Raw genomic sequence first — 15,491 nt, 5'->3', positions numbered from 1 at the left:
AAGGAAGCGAGAGAGAAACGAAAGAACACAAAACCGACATATGAACCGAAATCCAAATCATAATCCAAATAAAGGACACCAGCGGTTGAACGATATTCCTGTCACGCACTCTAGCTTCTATTTCCGCTGAGACCAAGCCTTAAATCAGCATTTGTAGGCGGGAGAGATGTGAGGCGCGTGCTAGAAAGAAAAAGGGCGAGCAGAGGACGGGCAGGGACGGGCAGGGACAACCCAGCGCCACAAATAAGGAAATCCTCCCGGAGTGCTCCAAGTGGATGATAATCTGCCGTTGGTGGGCCTAAGCCATTGCCCGGACCCCACGGCAAGTACCGTGAAGCCCTGGCTGGGCTCAGTTTCACTCGCAGTCACTCGCAGCGAAACACGAAATAACAATTCTCGAACGCTCTGCGAACAGGTTGGATGGACGGTTTGTGTTTTCCACCCCCTGGTGGTAAATGCCACGTTCGTCACACCGCGGGGAAACAACTTTACCATCGTCCCATGGGCAGCGGTGAAAGCAACATTCTCGGAATTGCGTGTATTTAAAATATATTTCTTTTAATTTATTATTCACATCGTTTTCCCCACTCTCGGCACACACTTTGCCTTACACTTGTAGCTGTCAAACCGTTGCCGTTGCACGGTGGCCGGACACGGCCAATTGCTTCGCTTTATGTCCAGAGTCACCTGTTATACCGTGGATTGTTCTATCTTTTGCAGTGCAAATGAAAACGTTTCATCTTCAGGACAAAAAAGGGAACCTGTTGTAGTTTTGCAAAATGCCGTAGTCTTTTCGAAAAAATCACTTCAATGCACCGAAACGTGATTGATTAAGCTGGGCGATCTGCATTTCTCACAGTTTGATGCACCAGGGTGCATAATCTGATTGACTGGCACATGCACACGGAAGCTGCTCCGTCGGCCTGAAACGTTCGGAAGAAACGTTCTTCCAGCTGCCTTTGACGTGATAGGGTTGACGGCATCAGCATTGTGCCTCCGGTGGTACGTCTGTTTGTCAAATGTAGGGAAAACTTCATCTTCTCAGTTAACGACAGCCAGAGCAAGTCGTTTCGATTGAAGTTTCGTTCACCAATGATACTGCAGATTGTTGATTTTGAGTGATAGAGATGATGCATTGCAAGTGAATGATGCTAGTGTTGAGTCCAGACAGATGGACGATTTTTAAGACTTGCCTATAAAGACTAACAGTTAATTAGACCAGTAGAAATAATTCTTCCTTTTTGTTTGAGAAGATACGTGTTGCAGCACGGGTTGAATGACGTTTGAGCTCCGGTAAAAGCAAGTCTTTAAGGTCCTTGTTAACATGCTCAGTGAATCGAATGTTCAAGAGTAGAATCCCTTCAACTTATTTTTGTTTAATTGAAGACTCTGTTCAAGCTTCATTATATGCTATAGAATATTCTTCTTCTTTTTGGGCTAACGTCCTCTAAGGTCATGTCTGCCGATTCTGACTGACTAGACACATTGATACCTCATAGTTGCATGGTCAGTCCTCACTACGTCTCGGATGGGATTTGAACACCGGTGTTTCTCCACTGGTGTTTCTCGTAAATTGATACGCAACTGTCCACTGATCATCAATTTAGCCCAACACTCATGCCAGCGCAAAAGTTGTTTGTAAAGTTCGGCAGAAGTACCGTGATCTAAACGGAACTGCTCATTGGATAGCACAGCCGAGCAGTTGTTGCAGCAGTTGTTTGCCAAGCACAAACTAAGCTCGCACAATAAGAAACCACAAAAAATAATGGAAACAATCATGGTGTCGTACTTCCCACCTACTGCTCGCTACCTTTTGTGCTATGTTATTTTTCATCCCCTACACAAAATTTGACGTTTCTACCACAGCGTCATGGACATGGAACTTGAACGCTAATGGTTTCTCAAGCGTTGGCGCACCTGAGCCAACCTGCAACAAATAAAAAGCCACCGTGAGCCACAGCCAGCCGCCCATCCACTGGCTGCAAAAAGGACACGTGGTAAAATTAATGACAGTTTAATCACGAAATAATTACAGTTTCGTTCCGCCGACCCAGCACAAGTGCATTCATCTCACCAGGGAGCGTTAGCTCATTCCCGTTTCCTGCTATCAGCGTAACCGGATGCGGCTGCACGATGTCGCTGGCTGATTGGAACGCTTATTGCAGCTCCATACACGTTCCTCGTTCTCGCCTTCGGGTGAGAAGACATTAGGATGAAAGCGTTTGCGTTCGCCGTTTTTTTCTAGAATCTCGATCAACTTTACACCTGCTCCAGATTGCTGTGTGGAAATAAACAAAACGGGGGTGCGAAAAGTGTCGGACAAAAAGCGAGAAGATTAGAAGCCAGTCAATTGCAGTTCGCATCGTGATAGTGGGGAGAAAATGACAATCATGCGAAGCTTGTCTGGAGATTTAATTGTTTCTTAAGTTCACTTACAGCTGCGTGAAAGCGCTTGAGTTGATCGGTTAGAGATCGGTACCCGGAACATTTATTGCAATCTATCAAGAGCGGTAAGAATCGACACACTGGTGCATCACTGGACCATTTCGTTCGACACGCTGGATGTCAATTTATGAAGTGCTATCTAAGTGTAAAACGATACTTGCCTGTATTGCTTCGTTCGTTACGCGAGAGATACTTTGCTTGCCGGAAATAAAGTTAGCAGCAAAGTAATTAATTTTCTCACGCCCCCTGTGTACTTCCGTGTCCCGTGACAAAGGACACAGCGAAGCGAATGCAGGGTAGAAGTGCATTAATTATCGAATGGTTTTCTCCACAGGAAGGGGCGGCGGGCAAGTATTGAACACTGCAGCAGAAGGACCAAACTCAAATAATGAGTTCCGATTTTCAATCTCCTACTGATCGCACAAAATAAAACAGACTTATTTGCATTGGATAGCAAGTCAACATCGGGAACGAGCTGTTTGCTATTTTCAGGCTGTTAGTGAAATTTAAAATTACCACCGTCCACAGATTTTAGCCCGAACAGAGAACGGAATCGATTGAATCCTTGCCGACGAGTAGCCTGGCCCGGTTAATCCTGCAAAGCCGAGCCATGCGGTCCAGCTCCCCAAACAGCCAAATCGACATTGAAGTAAGATAACTCGGCTAGTATATCGCGCAGAAAGAAATTCCCCTGTTTGCGGCGACGCTTGCCGTTCGAAATCATCTCATCAACCGAGCGAAAGTCGCACCTCATAAATAATACCCGAAAATACCGTCGGCCAAAACGGCTCGGCTCCCCCCCCCCCCCTCCCCCATCCCGGGGCGGTACTTAATTCAACCGTCCGCCACTGGAAGCCACTTCCGATCAATAATCTCGGGCAAAGTTTTGCTCGCACCTTATTAACCGGTCGCGCGCTGCCGGCCCTGGGAAGCCGGTGGATAAGCGGCAGCCGAACGACGCTTACCAATAAGCATCGTCACGAACTTTTGTGTCGAGTCAATCGCGGCAAACCGTCAACGAAGACGACGGTTACAAAGTAAGCGGCAACATAAAGTGAACGGCAAGCAAAGGAAGGAAGGAAAAAAAAGCATGCAACGAAATTCTTCTTCTCCACACCGCAAAACTGTAGGGGCAAAAGTTTTTTTTCTTCCCCACTTCGCTTTATTTTCTGTTCTGCCCTGCAATGTTACCAGCACGTCCAGCAGGGACCACCTCGGTGCGAGTGAAGCCCGTTCCGCCAACAGATAGAAGCCAGAAGCGTAGAGGATGGTGTTGCTCCTGACGCCGGTGATGGTCCGGACCCGATGGCTGATGGTCATGGAAGCGATGGAAGCACAGCGGCTCGCTAGGTGCGCTGCGAAAGGGGTGGTGGGAAAAAAGTTTATTTACGCCCGTCGACCTGCCACCGCTAAGCAGCTTAAAGAGACGTTTATCCAAAGCTATTTTTAATGAAACGGAAGAATGTTACCTGCTGCGGTGCCGGATGACTAACTTTGACTTGCGTTCCTTCGGCTAAAGCCCGACCTGGCCATGGTATTGAAAGTAGTGAAGATTTTTCTTTAAATTGTACCTTTCAATGGAAACTGTGGTTGAAACAATAAAACTAGAAAACTAATGACGGTAAACTTAGATGCGTTGCAAAGCGAGTACAGACGAGCAGTGTGTACGTTTCGTTGTGGTTTTCCTACAACAATTCAATTAAAATCGCATTTTCGTAATAGTGCAACGATCGTTGGTCGGCTTAGCTTTTCACTTCAAAATGATTTCCCATACACACACACACACATACATAGGCTTGTATTTTGGCCTTTGTCCTTCGCAGCTTTAACACGCTCAAAGCAAAGGGAAGCTTGGAGTAGCGTCGTCCGAAAAACGGAGCCTAACGATGTCTTGCAAATAGAGGCTAAACAAATACAACAGCAAACAAACCCCCCCCCATGCAACCCCCCCCCCCCCCCCCCATGCGTTTGGGAGCGTAATTATGGAACAAAAGCATAGTAAGACGCACCAAAAGAAATTGTTGAACAAATGTTGTACCCGTGTGTGGGTTGCGTTCTTAACAACGCACGGAAAAACCTAGGGCAAAGTACAGATTTTGAAAGGGGCATCCTCCCGCATGCTGTCCTGCATACATGCCACCGTCCGCCCGGTACTGAAACTTTGGGTGGTAGCAAAAGTAGCAAAAGTTGCTCTCGGCTTGTTGTTGCGAAAGTGTGGCATCTTGGATGTACGGCGGCACCACCGTTGGTCGCTTTGGTGTGGTGGGCGATAGTGCCGGCGATAGTGCCGGCAGTTTCGGTTGACACCTGATATGGTTGCGACCCGTGCTGGCAGAAGCATTATCCACGTCCACCCGTTGTGCCAAACCCGTTGTGCCCTGCTTCCCCGCAAAGCTTCGCGTCACACAATGGAGCTAAATAGAGATAGTGGTTGGAAGCGATTTTCTTCCCCTGGCAAAAGCTCGCAAGATGTTCGGCGTGCAAACGGCGTGCAGGGGAAAGGTGGCAGGGCGCGCGGAAAGGATATCGAGTGAATTGGAGTAGAAAATGCTGCTGCTTCGTAGCATCCGAGTCTATTCTTTTACTTTCGCTTAAAAATGTTACAAGCCAAAGTGTTTCCGCTCGGCAAGCAGGAAGCAAGATGAAGCAATACAACGTCGCGAGACACATGTTTCCGTGTTCATCAAGCGTGAAATTAGTTTTTTTTCTCTCTCTCTCTCTCTCTCTATCTCTCTTTGGGTTGCTGCCGCTGTATGGTTTTGTTCTTTTCCTGCATCGCAAAACTTCCCCGGTTGCTTGCAGTTTTTCAACAGTGGTCCTGTTGCGGGCTCCCAGTGGATGGCGATGGGGAAAGAAAAATCATCCTTGCTAGCGTTCGGTGAAGGATGGACAAAGTTTGTTTTAGAACTATTACGCGCTTTTCCTGTCACGGCACTGGGAAGCATGATTAAATTTTTGGAAAAATGCATATTTATACATTTATTAAACGTAATTTTAGCCGGTGCAAGGTATGGCTCGAAGCACAATCAGCTCACGGCACGATGGTAATGAATGTTTTAATATGCTCCAGGAAATATTGGACAATTCGGATTTTTTTTTTTAAATCAGACGGGGTTTTTTAACGATACCGAATAACTTTATCTTCTTCTTCTTCCTTGGCAACTATACAGCCTCGAGAGGTCTCGGCCTGCCGTTTCTGGCTTTCTGTGACTTGATTTTCACCCATAGCAAAGTAGTCAGCTCTGCGTACGGCGAAGACCGCCTCGCCATCCCTCGGATGGGATTTGAACGAAGGTCCTGCCATGTGAATATTTTTATACTTTTATTATTATTAAACTTCAGAAAGCAGTGGTAGTGTATAAAACACTACGAACAATAAACCTCTCACGTTTTACGGTCTTGCAATTCTGGTGTAAAATAATATACTCCGTGAGGCTTGTTTCCGGTAACCGATTGAATTGTAAATTTTTCCTTCAAAGCACGTGAATCGCTACTAATTGTGTAAGTGTATGTTTCAGGTGAACTTGATTATATTTAGCACGTTGAAACATTGAGCACTTTAATGTCCCAGCAGTTCAAGCAATCTGAACCATGCGAATGGAATGTAAACGATGCTGCGTAGAACCAGGTACAACGCTGCCGATGCAAAAGCTGCATTTTTCTCTCATTTTCCCCGGAAACAACTGATTAAATGGTAAAGTGGATCGGTTCCTTTCTGAACAGTACAGTTCCGTGATTTTTGTTAAATACTCACATCAAGCTGAAATCTAAATTGCTAGAAAAGGTTTCTCTAGCGCTCGTATCTCGCGGTACTTTAGCGTAACGATGTCTTTCCTCCCGACTACCTCATCAAGCTATCCTTCAGCTTCACGTGCCGAAGGAGTGTCAGTAGAAACGGTACTTCCACGTTTTCTCGCGCAACACGCCCGCCGCGTGGAAAGAAATCGTAGTCAATTACGATAGCAACTTACGAAACGGACCGTAGATTTACTGCACCGAAGCATGCAAACGTCTTCTGCATTTAAACTTCTTATGCTATCACCATCGATTCCCCACAGGCCATCGTGCCGAAACCCCTTTCTTGTAATGTCGATCTGGGGAAAGATCTGGTAGCTGTACCGTTTTTGAAACCTTTTGGCAGCTATGGTTGGGGGAACAGATGGGTTCCGGATCGGTAGCAAATGTTTCTGGAAGTCGAATGAAATCTGCTATCCCAACCGTTGATAACTCAATTGCTGTTAAGGATGTCAAATAAAAATACAAATTATGATTCTTGCTTTCATTTGTAGTAAATAAACTAAATTACAAGCAGATTGAGCACAATCAAAGTTGTCTCACAAATTTTGGGACAAAAAACAAACATTTCCTCAACGCCGTTATGGTGTTTTCTTCGCGATGGGGCGACCAAAAATCTTCATCGCATTATGCCGAGTTTCATGGTGAAAAATCTAACATGAATCATGTAAGTTATTTGTACAAAACTGACACGGTGCGATCATAAATCATGACTTACGCACTTTAAGACCTTTGGGACGACCCTTTCTCATCCAGTGTCCAGCCATAAAAAGATAGGCTTATTATCGAACAAATCGGACCGACCCATTGGTTTCCATTTTGGACGCAAATAGCCACATTGTAAAATCGGACTTTTCCCACACAAAAGGTTACAAGCTCGTGCCTTTTCGTAACACGCTAAACCTCGAACACAAAAGATGTGTTGTGATGTGAACCCTTGATAAGTCAGACCGCTTTAAAAACTTTCTTTCCGTATTTAAAACATTTACAACAACAATAGCTTGGTATTCTTCGTTCAGTTTTTAATATATGTAATCTTGTGTTTGATTTGCACTGGCATTAGTTTTAAAGGACCTGAGTAGCTTCATTCCGATATAATTTTGAGAATCTTTCTATTCATATCGTTGTTACAATGCGCGATCCCTTACGTACAATTCACTCTGTTTTAGAAATTCTTCCACCCGCTTTACAACAACTACAGCGATGTAAGGATCTCGGTCGGCTTTGTTCCATTCCGCTCCGTTGTGATAACTGAAGCAACAATATGTTTACAAGCCATACACCCCACCGAAATGCTTGCTATTGTTTCCGTACCGTTGGTGGATGGGTAAGCCCACCGCTTTCGGATGCAACAATACGTACATTCGAATGGGTGGTGAAACTGTTCTGCTGTTCTTGTAGCACATGTAGCACGGTGCAACACACCCGCTCACTTACGAAACAGGGTTTGAGAAGGCGTAGAGCATTACGTCTTAAGCTCACGAGGATTAGTAGAATCTTGCATACCTCCACGCTCCACCGGCAAGACAAGTTACAGAATTCGGGTTCACTCGGCTCGCCGCTCGGCTGCCAGAAGATTGCATTAAATTAATCCTTCGGCTGTGTGTTGTTCCGATGTACCGTTCATAACTTCGCACATACAAGCATGCAGCCGTTACACAACGGAAAAGGACCGAACTCCGACGCAAACGGATTGTCTGCAACAACCGTTGAGGCACGGGCGCTCGATTCCTGGAAATGTTCCTCACCTGATCAGTTTGCCCAGTAGATTAACCATGCGTCCAACAGCTACCCAGCCGGAAGAAGCGACAGAAAGCAGCCATAAATATGGTCATCAATCGACCGTGAAAAGCTCTGCCTTTCAGGTCCGGATCAATGCACGTTGATATCCGTGAAAAGATTTACGAGAACGGTGCTGTCTCTCTGTTGAAGTTCCCGGCCCGGATTTACGAGGAAATTCTGCAAGAATTCGTAATTTCCGAAATAACGAGAGCAGCTTTCGGTAGCGCATCCCACTCAATAAAATCCCGCCCCACACCTAGGGGGTTTCTTTTTGATCGGTTTTGCGGGCACCGTACGACCCTGGCGCGTCCTTCTAGGTGTAATTGTGTGAAAAGAATGCCACCGGTACTGTATATGACGCAGATCAAATCGATAGAGCCGCGGTGTTGAGAAAAACTTTTCCTCGCCGGGTTTGATTCAATTATGGGCATAGCAACAGGAATGTCTTTTAGCATTTGGCAATGACACTGTACGGCAAACTTCTTAATGAGAGTTGTCGATGAGAAATTCCTGATCCTACTCTGAATATGTCTCGCAAGTAATTTCACAACTAGTCCAACCGAAAACGCTGCTCGGCTACAGTATCACTGCTAAAACTTATTTCGCCCAAAACATATGCCTATCACAGCACACGCTACAACTTATCGATGCAACAGCAGCAGGTGTGTTTGTGTGTGTGTGTGTGGGTCAAGCCTAGACAGCTTGATGGGCTTGCGAGAGAGAGTTTTCTTTTACTGTATGTGGTCGACTGCCACTGGTCAAGAAAAGCTTGTGGTTCTAGTGAATTACATGGTGGCGGTTGTGAGGCATTAAGTTTTCGCTTCAGCACATACAACCTGACGCAAGAGACTCTTCGGCAAGGGCTTCGAAGGGGCAAACGAACAAGGTTTGTGTGGATCACAGCAAACCGAAGGCATAAAACTTTTGCTCGACCAACATCAATTTTGGCGTGGGTGGTTGTACAAGATAAAGGTGGAAATGATGGGCACTTGAGAAGACACAGCTGGACACCAACACGCACAAAAAAGGGAAGCAAGGTCGGCAACCATCGTCTCAAATTAACGTCCTAAAGTGGTTCACCCACGATCGTTGGTCGCCCATGCATCGGATGGTTTTGTTGCGAGTGGCTTTTCCTGGGGCGGCCGAGTAGCGTTTGAGTGAAACTTTTACTTTACCACCTCGTTGCTACCTGGTAGTTTCAGCACCAGCGATATGGGTTCCGGGTAAGGTAATGCGGCATTTGCAATTAAATTGTTTCGATTGTTATTCTTGCAATGCTTCAACCCCAACCACAAGCACCTCCATCCGGTTGTCCATTTTTTTTTGCTGGCTCATAATTTTTGAATCCAAACAACATTCCCGAACCCTGCACCACTTAACCGATGGTATGTTTCGGTAGCAGAAACAGTTTTGCTGTTCTTTACGGTCGAAAAAAAGGGCAAAAGAAAAATGCCAGATTAGTTGTTCCGGTTTTGCGAGTGTTTTTCGGTTGTTTTTTTTTTTTGTAACATACATTCATTGTGCTGGTTTCGCGCTGAAGCGTTGAAAAGTTTGCCGCTGTGGTAAAGAATCTGGCCACCGGTCAAGTATTTGCCTACTAACTTTGAGCGTGTATTTTTGTTTTCCGTTTCGGTCGACACATTGCGAAAGTTTAAAGGTTCGCTGTCCATCGCCCGAACCATCAACCGGAACGTGGACCGACGTGCGCGATTCGCTTTCCACAGCAATTCTTTAGCCCAAAGTCTAAAAATGCATTGAAAAAGCACATCAAACAAACGGAACGTAAGCCCCCCAGCATACCTCTCTACTCGGTTCCTTGGTTTCTTTTTTGTGTGTGTGTGCATTAGTATTAAAAAAAGTGGCGAAGACAAAACAAGGACTATTGACAACAAAGGAAGCTTTTTTGATTCCGTCGGCTAGGGCAAGCGATGCGGTTGCCCAGCGACGGAAGCTTCCGGGTTCCCGGATAGCGAAGGGACCGGAGCGCACATAAGTTGAAACGAAAGAAAGTTGCTTTTGTGCGAAATTGGCAAGTCAGTGGTTAGCGTCCGAGTTCGGCGCGGTTTTTGTCTGTGTGTGCCATTCTTATGGGTGTTTTTTTTTCTGCAACCCCGTGCGCGTTATTTTCAAAATGGAAACTTTTCCAATTTTCTGTCGAATCATAATTTTCCAGTAATTTGGTCGAAAAGTTCCGTTTCCGAACTGGTTCCCCCTTCCGTCTACCGCTAACTAAAGGCCGAAGGAAGCCTCAGTGGGACGTCGGGTCCCAGCACGAACTGGGGACCACCTACCGAGTTCCCAATCAGCGCCGGGAAATGTTTTAAGGATAAGAGGAATTAGTGCGATTTAGCCCCAGCAAATATTTCGGTGGATCAGTGGATACCGGCGTTGAGATAGGGAACGCCTTTTGACTGGCAAATTCCATACAGCGAACAAGAAACGGAGCACACAGGCAAACTTTTACCATAGAAATGGCAACGAGGAAAAATCAACCGCAAAAAAAAACACACACAGAGGTCAAACTTCGACAGTACCCACAAAATGGAACTTTGGTTCCGTTCCAGCATACTCCAGCCACACTACCCCAATCGAAAAACCACACAAAAAGTCGAACGCAAAACCGCAAATGACAATCTGCTAGCGTAACGATGCACAAACACACTTCCATGTGCAAACACGCACACACACACACCGCATGCATTTTGCTCTCACTCGTGTCTAGGAGCGTAATTCCGTAATTTCCGGCAAGTCTCTGGGTGCTGTCCCGAATTGCCCGAAACTTCCAACACTTTCCCCAACGGGTAAGATTAGGTACGGTCGGGTGTTTGGATTGAAATCGGAAAAGCAATTCTACGTGGCAATCCACTATTAACATCACCATCACCGATCACATGTTCGGTGTGCGGGGTAAATGCGGTGGACCATGGTTTTCTCGATTGCATCTCTCATCCAGTGGAAAGAAAATGAAAAGGGGGTGGTTCCCTTTTTTCTTTCAAGTTTTCCGAGGCGAAACCCACCGGGGGAGGTTACCTTGTGCATTTGGTTAAGCCACGCCAACCACGGTCCGGAGAGTGTTAAAAGAGTCATGACAGTGGTCGTAAGCTGTTGGTCCACAATATTAATCCTTGTTTATGGGTGGTACGTTCGGAGGTACGGGTGTTTTTCTACATCACCCTATACGTTTTTTGAGCTTGTATTTACCAAAGGGATATTGTGCATAACCATGAAAAGTATGAGCTAAAAATTTTAACGATAAGAAAGCTCTTCTAAAGGCATCAGCAAGCAGTTCCGTTCGAAATGCTCGACTGTCAGTGGAAATATAATTACCAGCGCTGGAAGAATTCGCTTTCCCCCAATTCGTCACCACACGTGCACTCCATTTACAGAGCGTACTAATGTTAAAACTCATTAACCAAACCAAGCACCTTTTGTCATTAGGAACGATTCGTTAAGCGTGCCAAAATATCTCACCCTCTCCCCCCACTGTCCGGATCATCGCCCATTCCGCGGGGTTTGGCAAAGATTCCTGCGGTGGCGTCAAAATGGCAGGATAATATGTCTCACGCACCACTCGGAATCTAATTACGGTACTAAAGCTCATCCTTCCAACAGCATCGCTCCGGAGGTTCCAAACTCAAGAGACTTACTTACTTCGCCCGCTGTTCAGAAAGCCCAGCCCTGCAGACACATATGGCGGCGATACGGGGAGTAAATTTTGCACCCGTTGGAAGGAAAATTAAATGTGCGTAATGTTTGGGGCTATTTTTTCTTTTTGCCGCTCCTTCCTCCGAATGTGTGATAGCTCCTGACGAGCACTCTGTCATACCACGCTCCAGGGACGATGGTTTCACGCGTCTCGTGGGAATCCTCCGATCCTGTATCCGTGTTTAGGCGCGTATTCTTTTCGAGTTCCCATTAAAAATACGTTTAAGCGTCGTACCCTGGAAGGCAAACAACAGTGCGCTAGCACTTAAAGCGAGAGACGTATCTCTCCAACTGGCTTATCCGAACCGGGGTTTACAAGAGGCTGCGCCGTGGTTATTTCATAGCCATGGCATGAGTCAACATTTCACTTCGCACACAGATGGAATATCAATTGCCGAGCCCGCGAGGTGGGAAAACCGTGCTACGACACGTCAAGCCAAACCTTGGACACGCAGTCACTGGGACATAAATCTTATTAATTATCGTCTCACTCTCACTCTCTCCCTCTCTCTCTTCTTACAGGAACGCTCGTTCTGCTGTGGCGACGGGGCTCGAATGTGCTTACCGCCTCGCAACTGATGGTTACCCGCGACGAGCGGATACGGCTTGTCAACGGGTATAATCTGGAGATTTCCGAACTGGAACCGCAAGACGCCGGTGACTACGTCTGTCAGATCAGCGACAAGGTCAACAAGGACCAGGTGCACACGGTGGAAATTCTCGGTAAGTTTTGACGTAGCTTCGTGCCATAATTTATGGCCACTCGGCAATGAAAACACACCTAGCCCCTAGGCACTGAGGGGGGCAAAAAGCGTAATTTAAGAAGCAACCCCACCCCGCTGCCCACTGGCAAGCAGCTCAGACGTTGCAGAACGTTGCAAATGTCTTCTGCAGAGGTCACTACGCGCGGAAGGCTCCCTGATTGAAAGCTTGTTAGCGTGCGGAGGTAACAATTTTGCCCGCCAGCAAACACCACTCACCCTCCACCCAGTGATCGGGTAAAAGTTACATCCTTTCCGCAGGTCAAAAGTTCCTTCGCTTGATTGAATTTAAACGAATGTTTGACGGCTTGCTCGCTTCACGCACCGGCACGAAACGGGAATGCATCCCTGACTAAGCCGTCCCCAGCCGCGGGTCCCTCCAGAAAAAGACCGTTTTCCAGCTCGAAACCTTTGCCCTTACGTGCCATGCCGTATGGTGATGAAAGGTGGTTGGTGTGGTTGTTGGTTTTTAGTTTGTAATAACTTTTGCTCCCTTTCCTCACTGATCCATGCATGCGTGGCTGAGCTGTGGAGGAGTTTTTTGGCTTTGGGGTATGCAAAGCTGCTCATGAAGTGTGGGATGTAAGTAACACAAATGTAGCAGCCTGCAAACAAGTGCTACGAGCATACTTACGATCGTCAGATATTGTGTAAAATTTGTTGCAATATTTGTGCCGCTCCTTTCCAAAGTCCTGCCTAGTTTGATCATTAAGCAACGCAACAAATAGTCGCCAACGCTTCACAACCGTTTGCAAACCTTGATGCGAAAGATATCACAACAATGCATCAAACAGAATTTAGCCGTAAAGTTTATGTTTCCAGCACTTGAGCCCACGATTCACGGTGCTCTGCACAGCTGCAGGTTGCTGCCGATGCCATAACCATCCCTACAATATGGTGCGCGACCATCTAACGTGACAGTAACGCGTGCCTTCCAGTTCGTTAAGCAGCATCCCGCCCCCTTAGCGCTAGACCGCTTAAAGTCATCGGATAATAATAATGCTGCACGGTAGAAGGAGAAGAAAAAAAACGGCCCAAATAACTTATTCGACAAGCTCAGGCGACCCAGCCGCACGTGGCAGGTGATGGGATCTGCAGAAGCGTAACGATGCAGCATGTATTTACTCACTACCGGGAACTCGTCGGGGCTACACTCATTTCTTTGCTTCACTGATGCGCACCAATATTTCGCTCCCGTCCTCCCCCCTGTTCGCTCCTTGCGTCGTTGCGGCGCAGGTGTGTGCGGCTAGGCCTCGGGACGAGTCTCGTACCGTGTTCATAAGAAGGATCGTGGGCACGGTTCAGCTCCTTTTGGCTGCTGTCTCCTTTTCATCTGTAATGATGATGAGATGAAGAAACGTCAATACCGCACTTGGCACATTCGCCGCATCTTCGTGGCGCCTTGCCCAACAGTCTTGTCCGCCTGTGTGTGTGTGTGGCCGGTTGTTTTTTGCAGCGGCATCGAAGCGAAAGTACAATCATTGCGCATCAAATTCTTTCCCTACGGGGAACCGTTTCGTTGAGTAAACATGCATGAAAAGAAATTGAAGATACACCGCTGCTGAACAGAACGAACCGGCTCTGTGCGAGAAGCTGTTGCTATGGTTTTGAGCGGGGTACGGGGGGCAGTTGGTTTGGATCCTGTTGGAGTCTTCCAGAACAGCGTCCGGGACCTTTGCGTGTGGGTACGAAGCATCCCTGGCGCTAGATTGAGGTGCAAGGTAGTTGAACCTGCCCGATGGATGGATGGTGGACTGCTAGCAAGTGGTGTTGTTTCTGGTTTAGTTGCGTTTCCGCCGCTCAGCACTTTCCATCACGAATCACTACATGTGAGCCCTCCTAGTTCTAGTTTATTCGTAAGGGACCATTTGAAATAAGGTACATCCCATCGTTGAAGGCAACGCAACGGATGAAAGCGTAGCAAAAAACAAAAAAAAGTAGGAAAAAGGAACGAATTTTCCCCATATTGCTGCCTGTGTCGCAAATGAGAAACGAAGTCGGAAAGCTAGAATAGCCAACCATTCAGAACGTATGCATACTTTCATTTCAAGTTCATTGAATCCAACGGTTCGCAATGGTCGTGTGAGCTATCATTCGAATGATGATATCGTTTGGAAAGAGAAAAAAAGATATATAATCCATCCCCTGGTTTGCTAGCAGCAGTAGCAGCGGCAAGACTTCAATTTGGCGTTCCATGATGTCATCATTAAGTATGCGAGGCTATTTTTCCACCACATTGCACCCGGTGGTGACTGTTCAGTTCAGCTCCTCTAGTCATCGGGCGACGGCGGCATAGTAGCGACGTGGACTATTTGCTTTGCACCGAACCCCACACACACACACATTTATACGTACGAGACCTTTCAATCGTGCAGCGAGCCCTACAAACACTCACGGTAACACATGAAGGCAAATATTGCAGAATAGATCTTGCGCGACGTCCTGTTCCGGCACCCCGGCGGCACACGGATGCTTTATTAAAAGCGTACAGCTCAAAAAGCGGACCGGGTGAAAAACCAGCCGGTTTTAGGTTGATATTGAAATAACTCAAATTCATTGCCTCACCTCCGGATGCCAGGGTAACCACCCCGGCGGCCTGTTGCCTGGCTGCTGATTGTGAAATGCATTTTTATTTATCAAAACCAAGCGCAAGTACCGTTCCACCCCTGACGAACATTATGTTGTTTTTGGGCACGGATGCAGCCGACTGTCACGCCGTTTCGTTGATATGCTGCCGGAGGCCATGGAGGCCAATGACCCGGTGTGGTGAGTTAAATGATTGGTACGTGTGTCACCATATACTTTTACAATCAATCAGCGCAAGGCAGCGATAAATGGAGGGAGAGCGTTCTATCCAGACCATGGCACGGTACGGTTCCACCGTTTTCAAAGTCAATTTCCCTCAGCAACTTTGCTCCAGAACATGACCAACCGGGGAAATATGAACCGAGCTTGCCGAAGGAATCAAAGTTTGATGCATGGCAAGGGGTGGAAAAAAATGCG

General features: G+C 46.8%; 1 protein-coding gene across 3 annotated transcripts in view; it reads left to right on the top strand.

Annotated features, from left to right (window-relative positions):
• Positions 1–15,491, top strand: part of LOC118508473 (neural cell adhesion molecule 1) — a 179,682-nt gene that overhangs the window by 125,119 nt on the left and 39,072 nt on the right. For all 3 annotated transcript variants that reach the window (XM_036048283.1, XM_036048286.1, XM_036048285.1), the window contains exon 4: positions 12,250–12,450. In XM_036048283.1, the coding sequence (XP_035904176.1) occupies positions 12,250–12,450 (201 nt within the window). The remainder of the gene's footprint in view (positions 1–12,249; positions 12,451–15,491) is intronic.

The sequence above is a fragment of the Anopheles stephensi genome, chromosome 2 (genome assembly GCF_013141755.1).
Source record: "Anopheles stephensi strain Indian chromosome 2, UCI_ANSTEP_V1.0, whole genome shotgun sequence".
NCBI lineage: Eukaryota > Metazoa > Arthropoda > Insecta > Diptera > Culicidae > Anopheles > Anopheles stephensi.
Note: the sequence above shows the minus strand (reverse complement) of the source record. Positions and strands in the feature narration are given on the sequence as shown.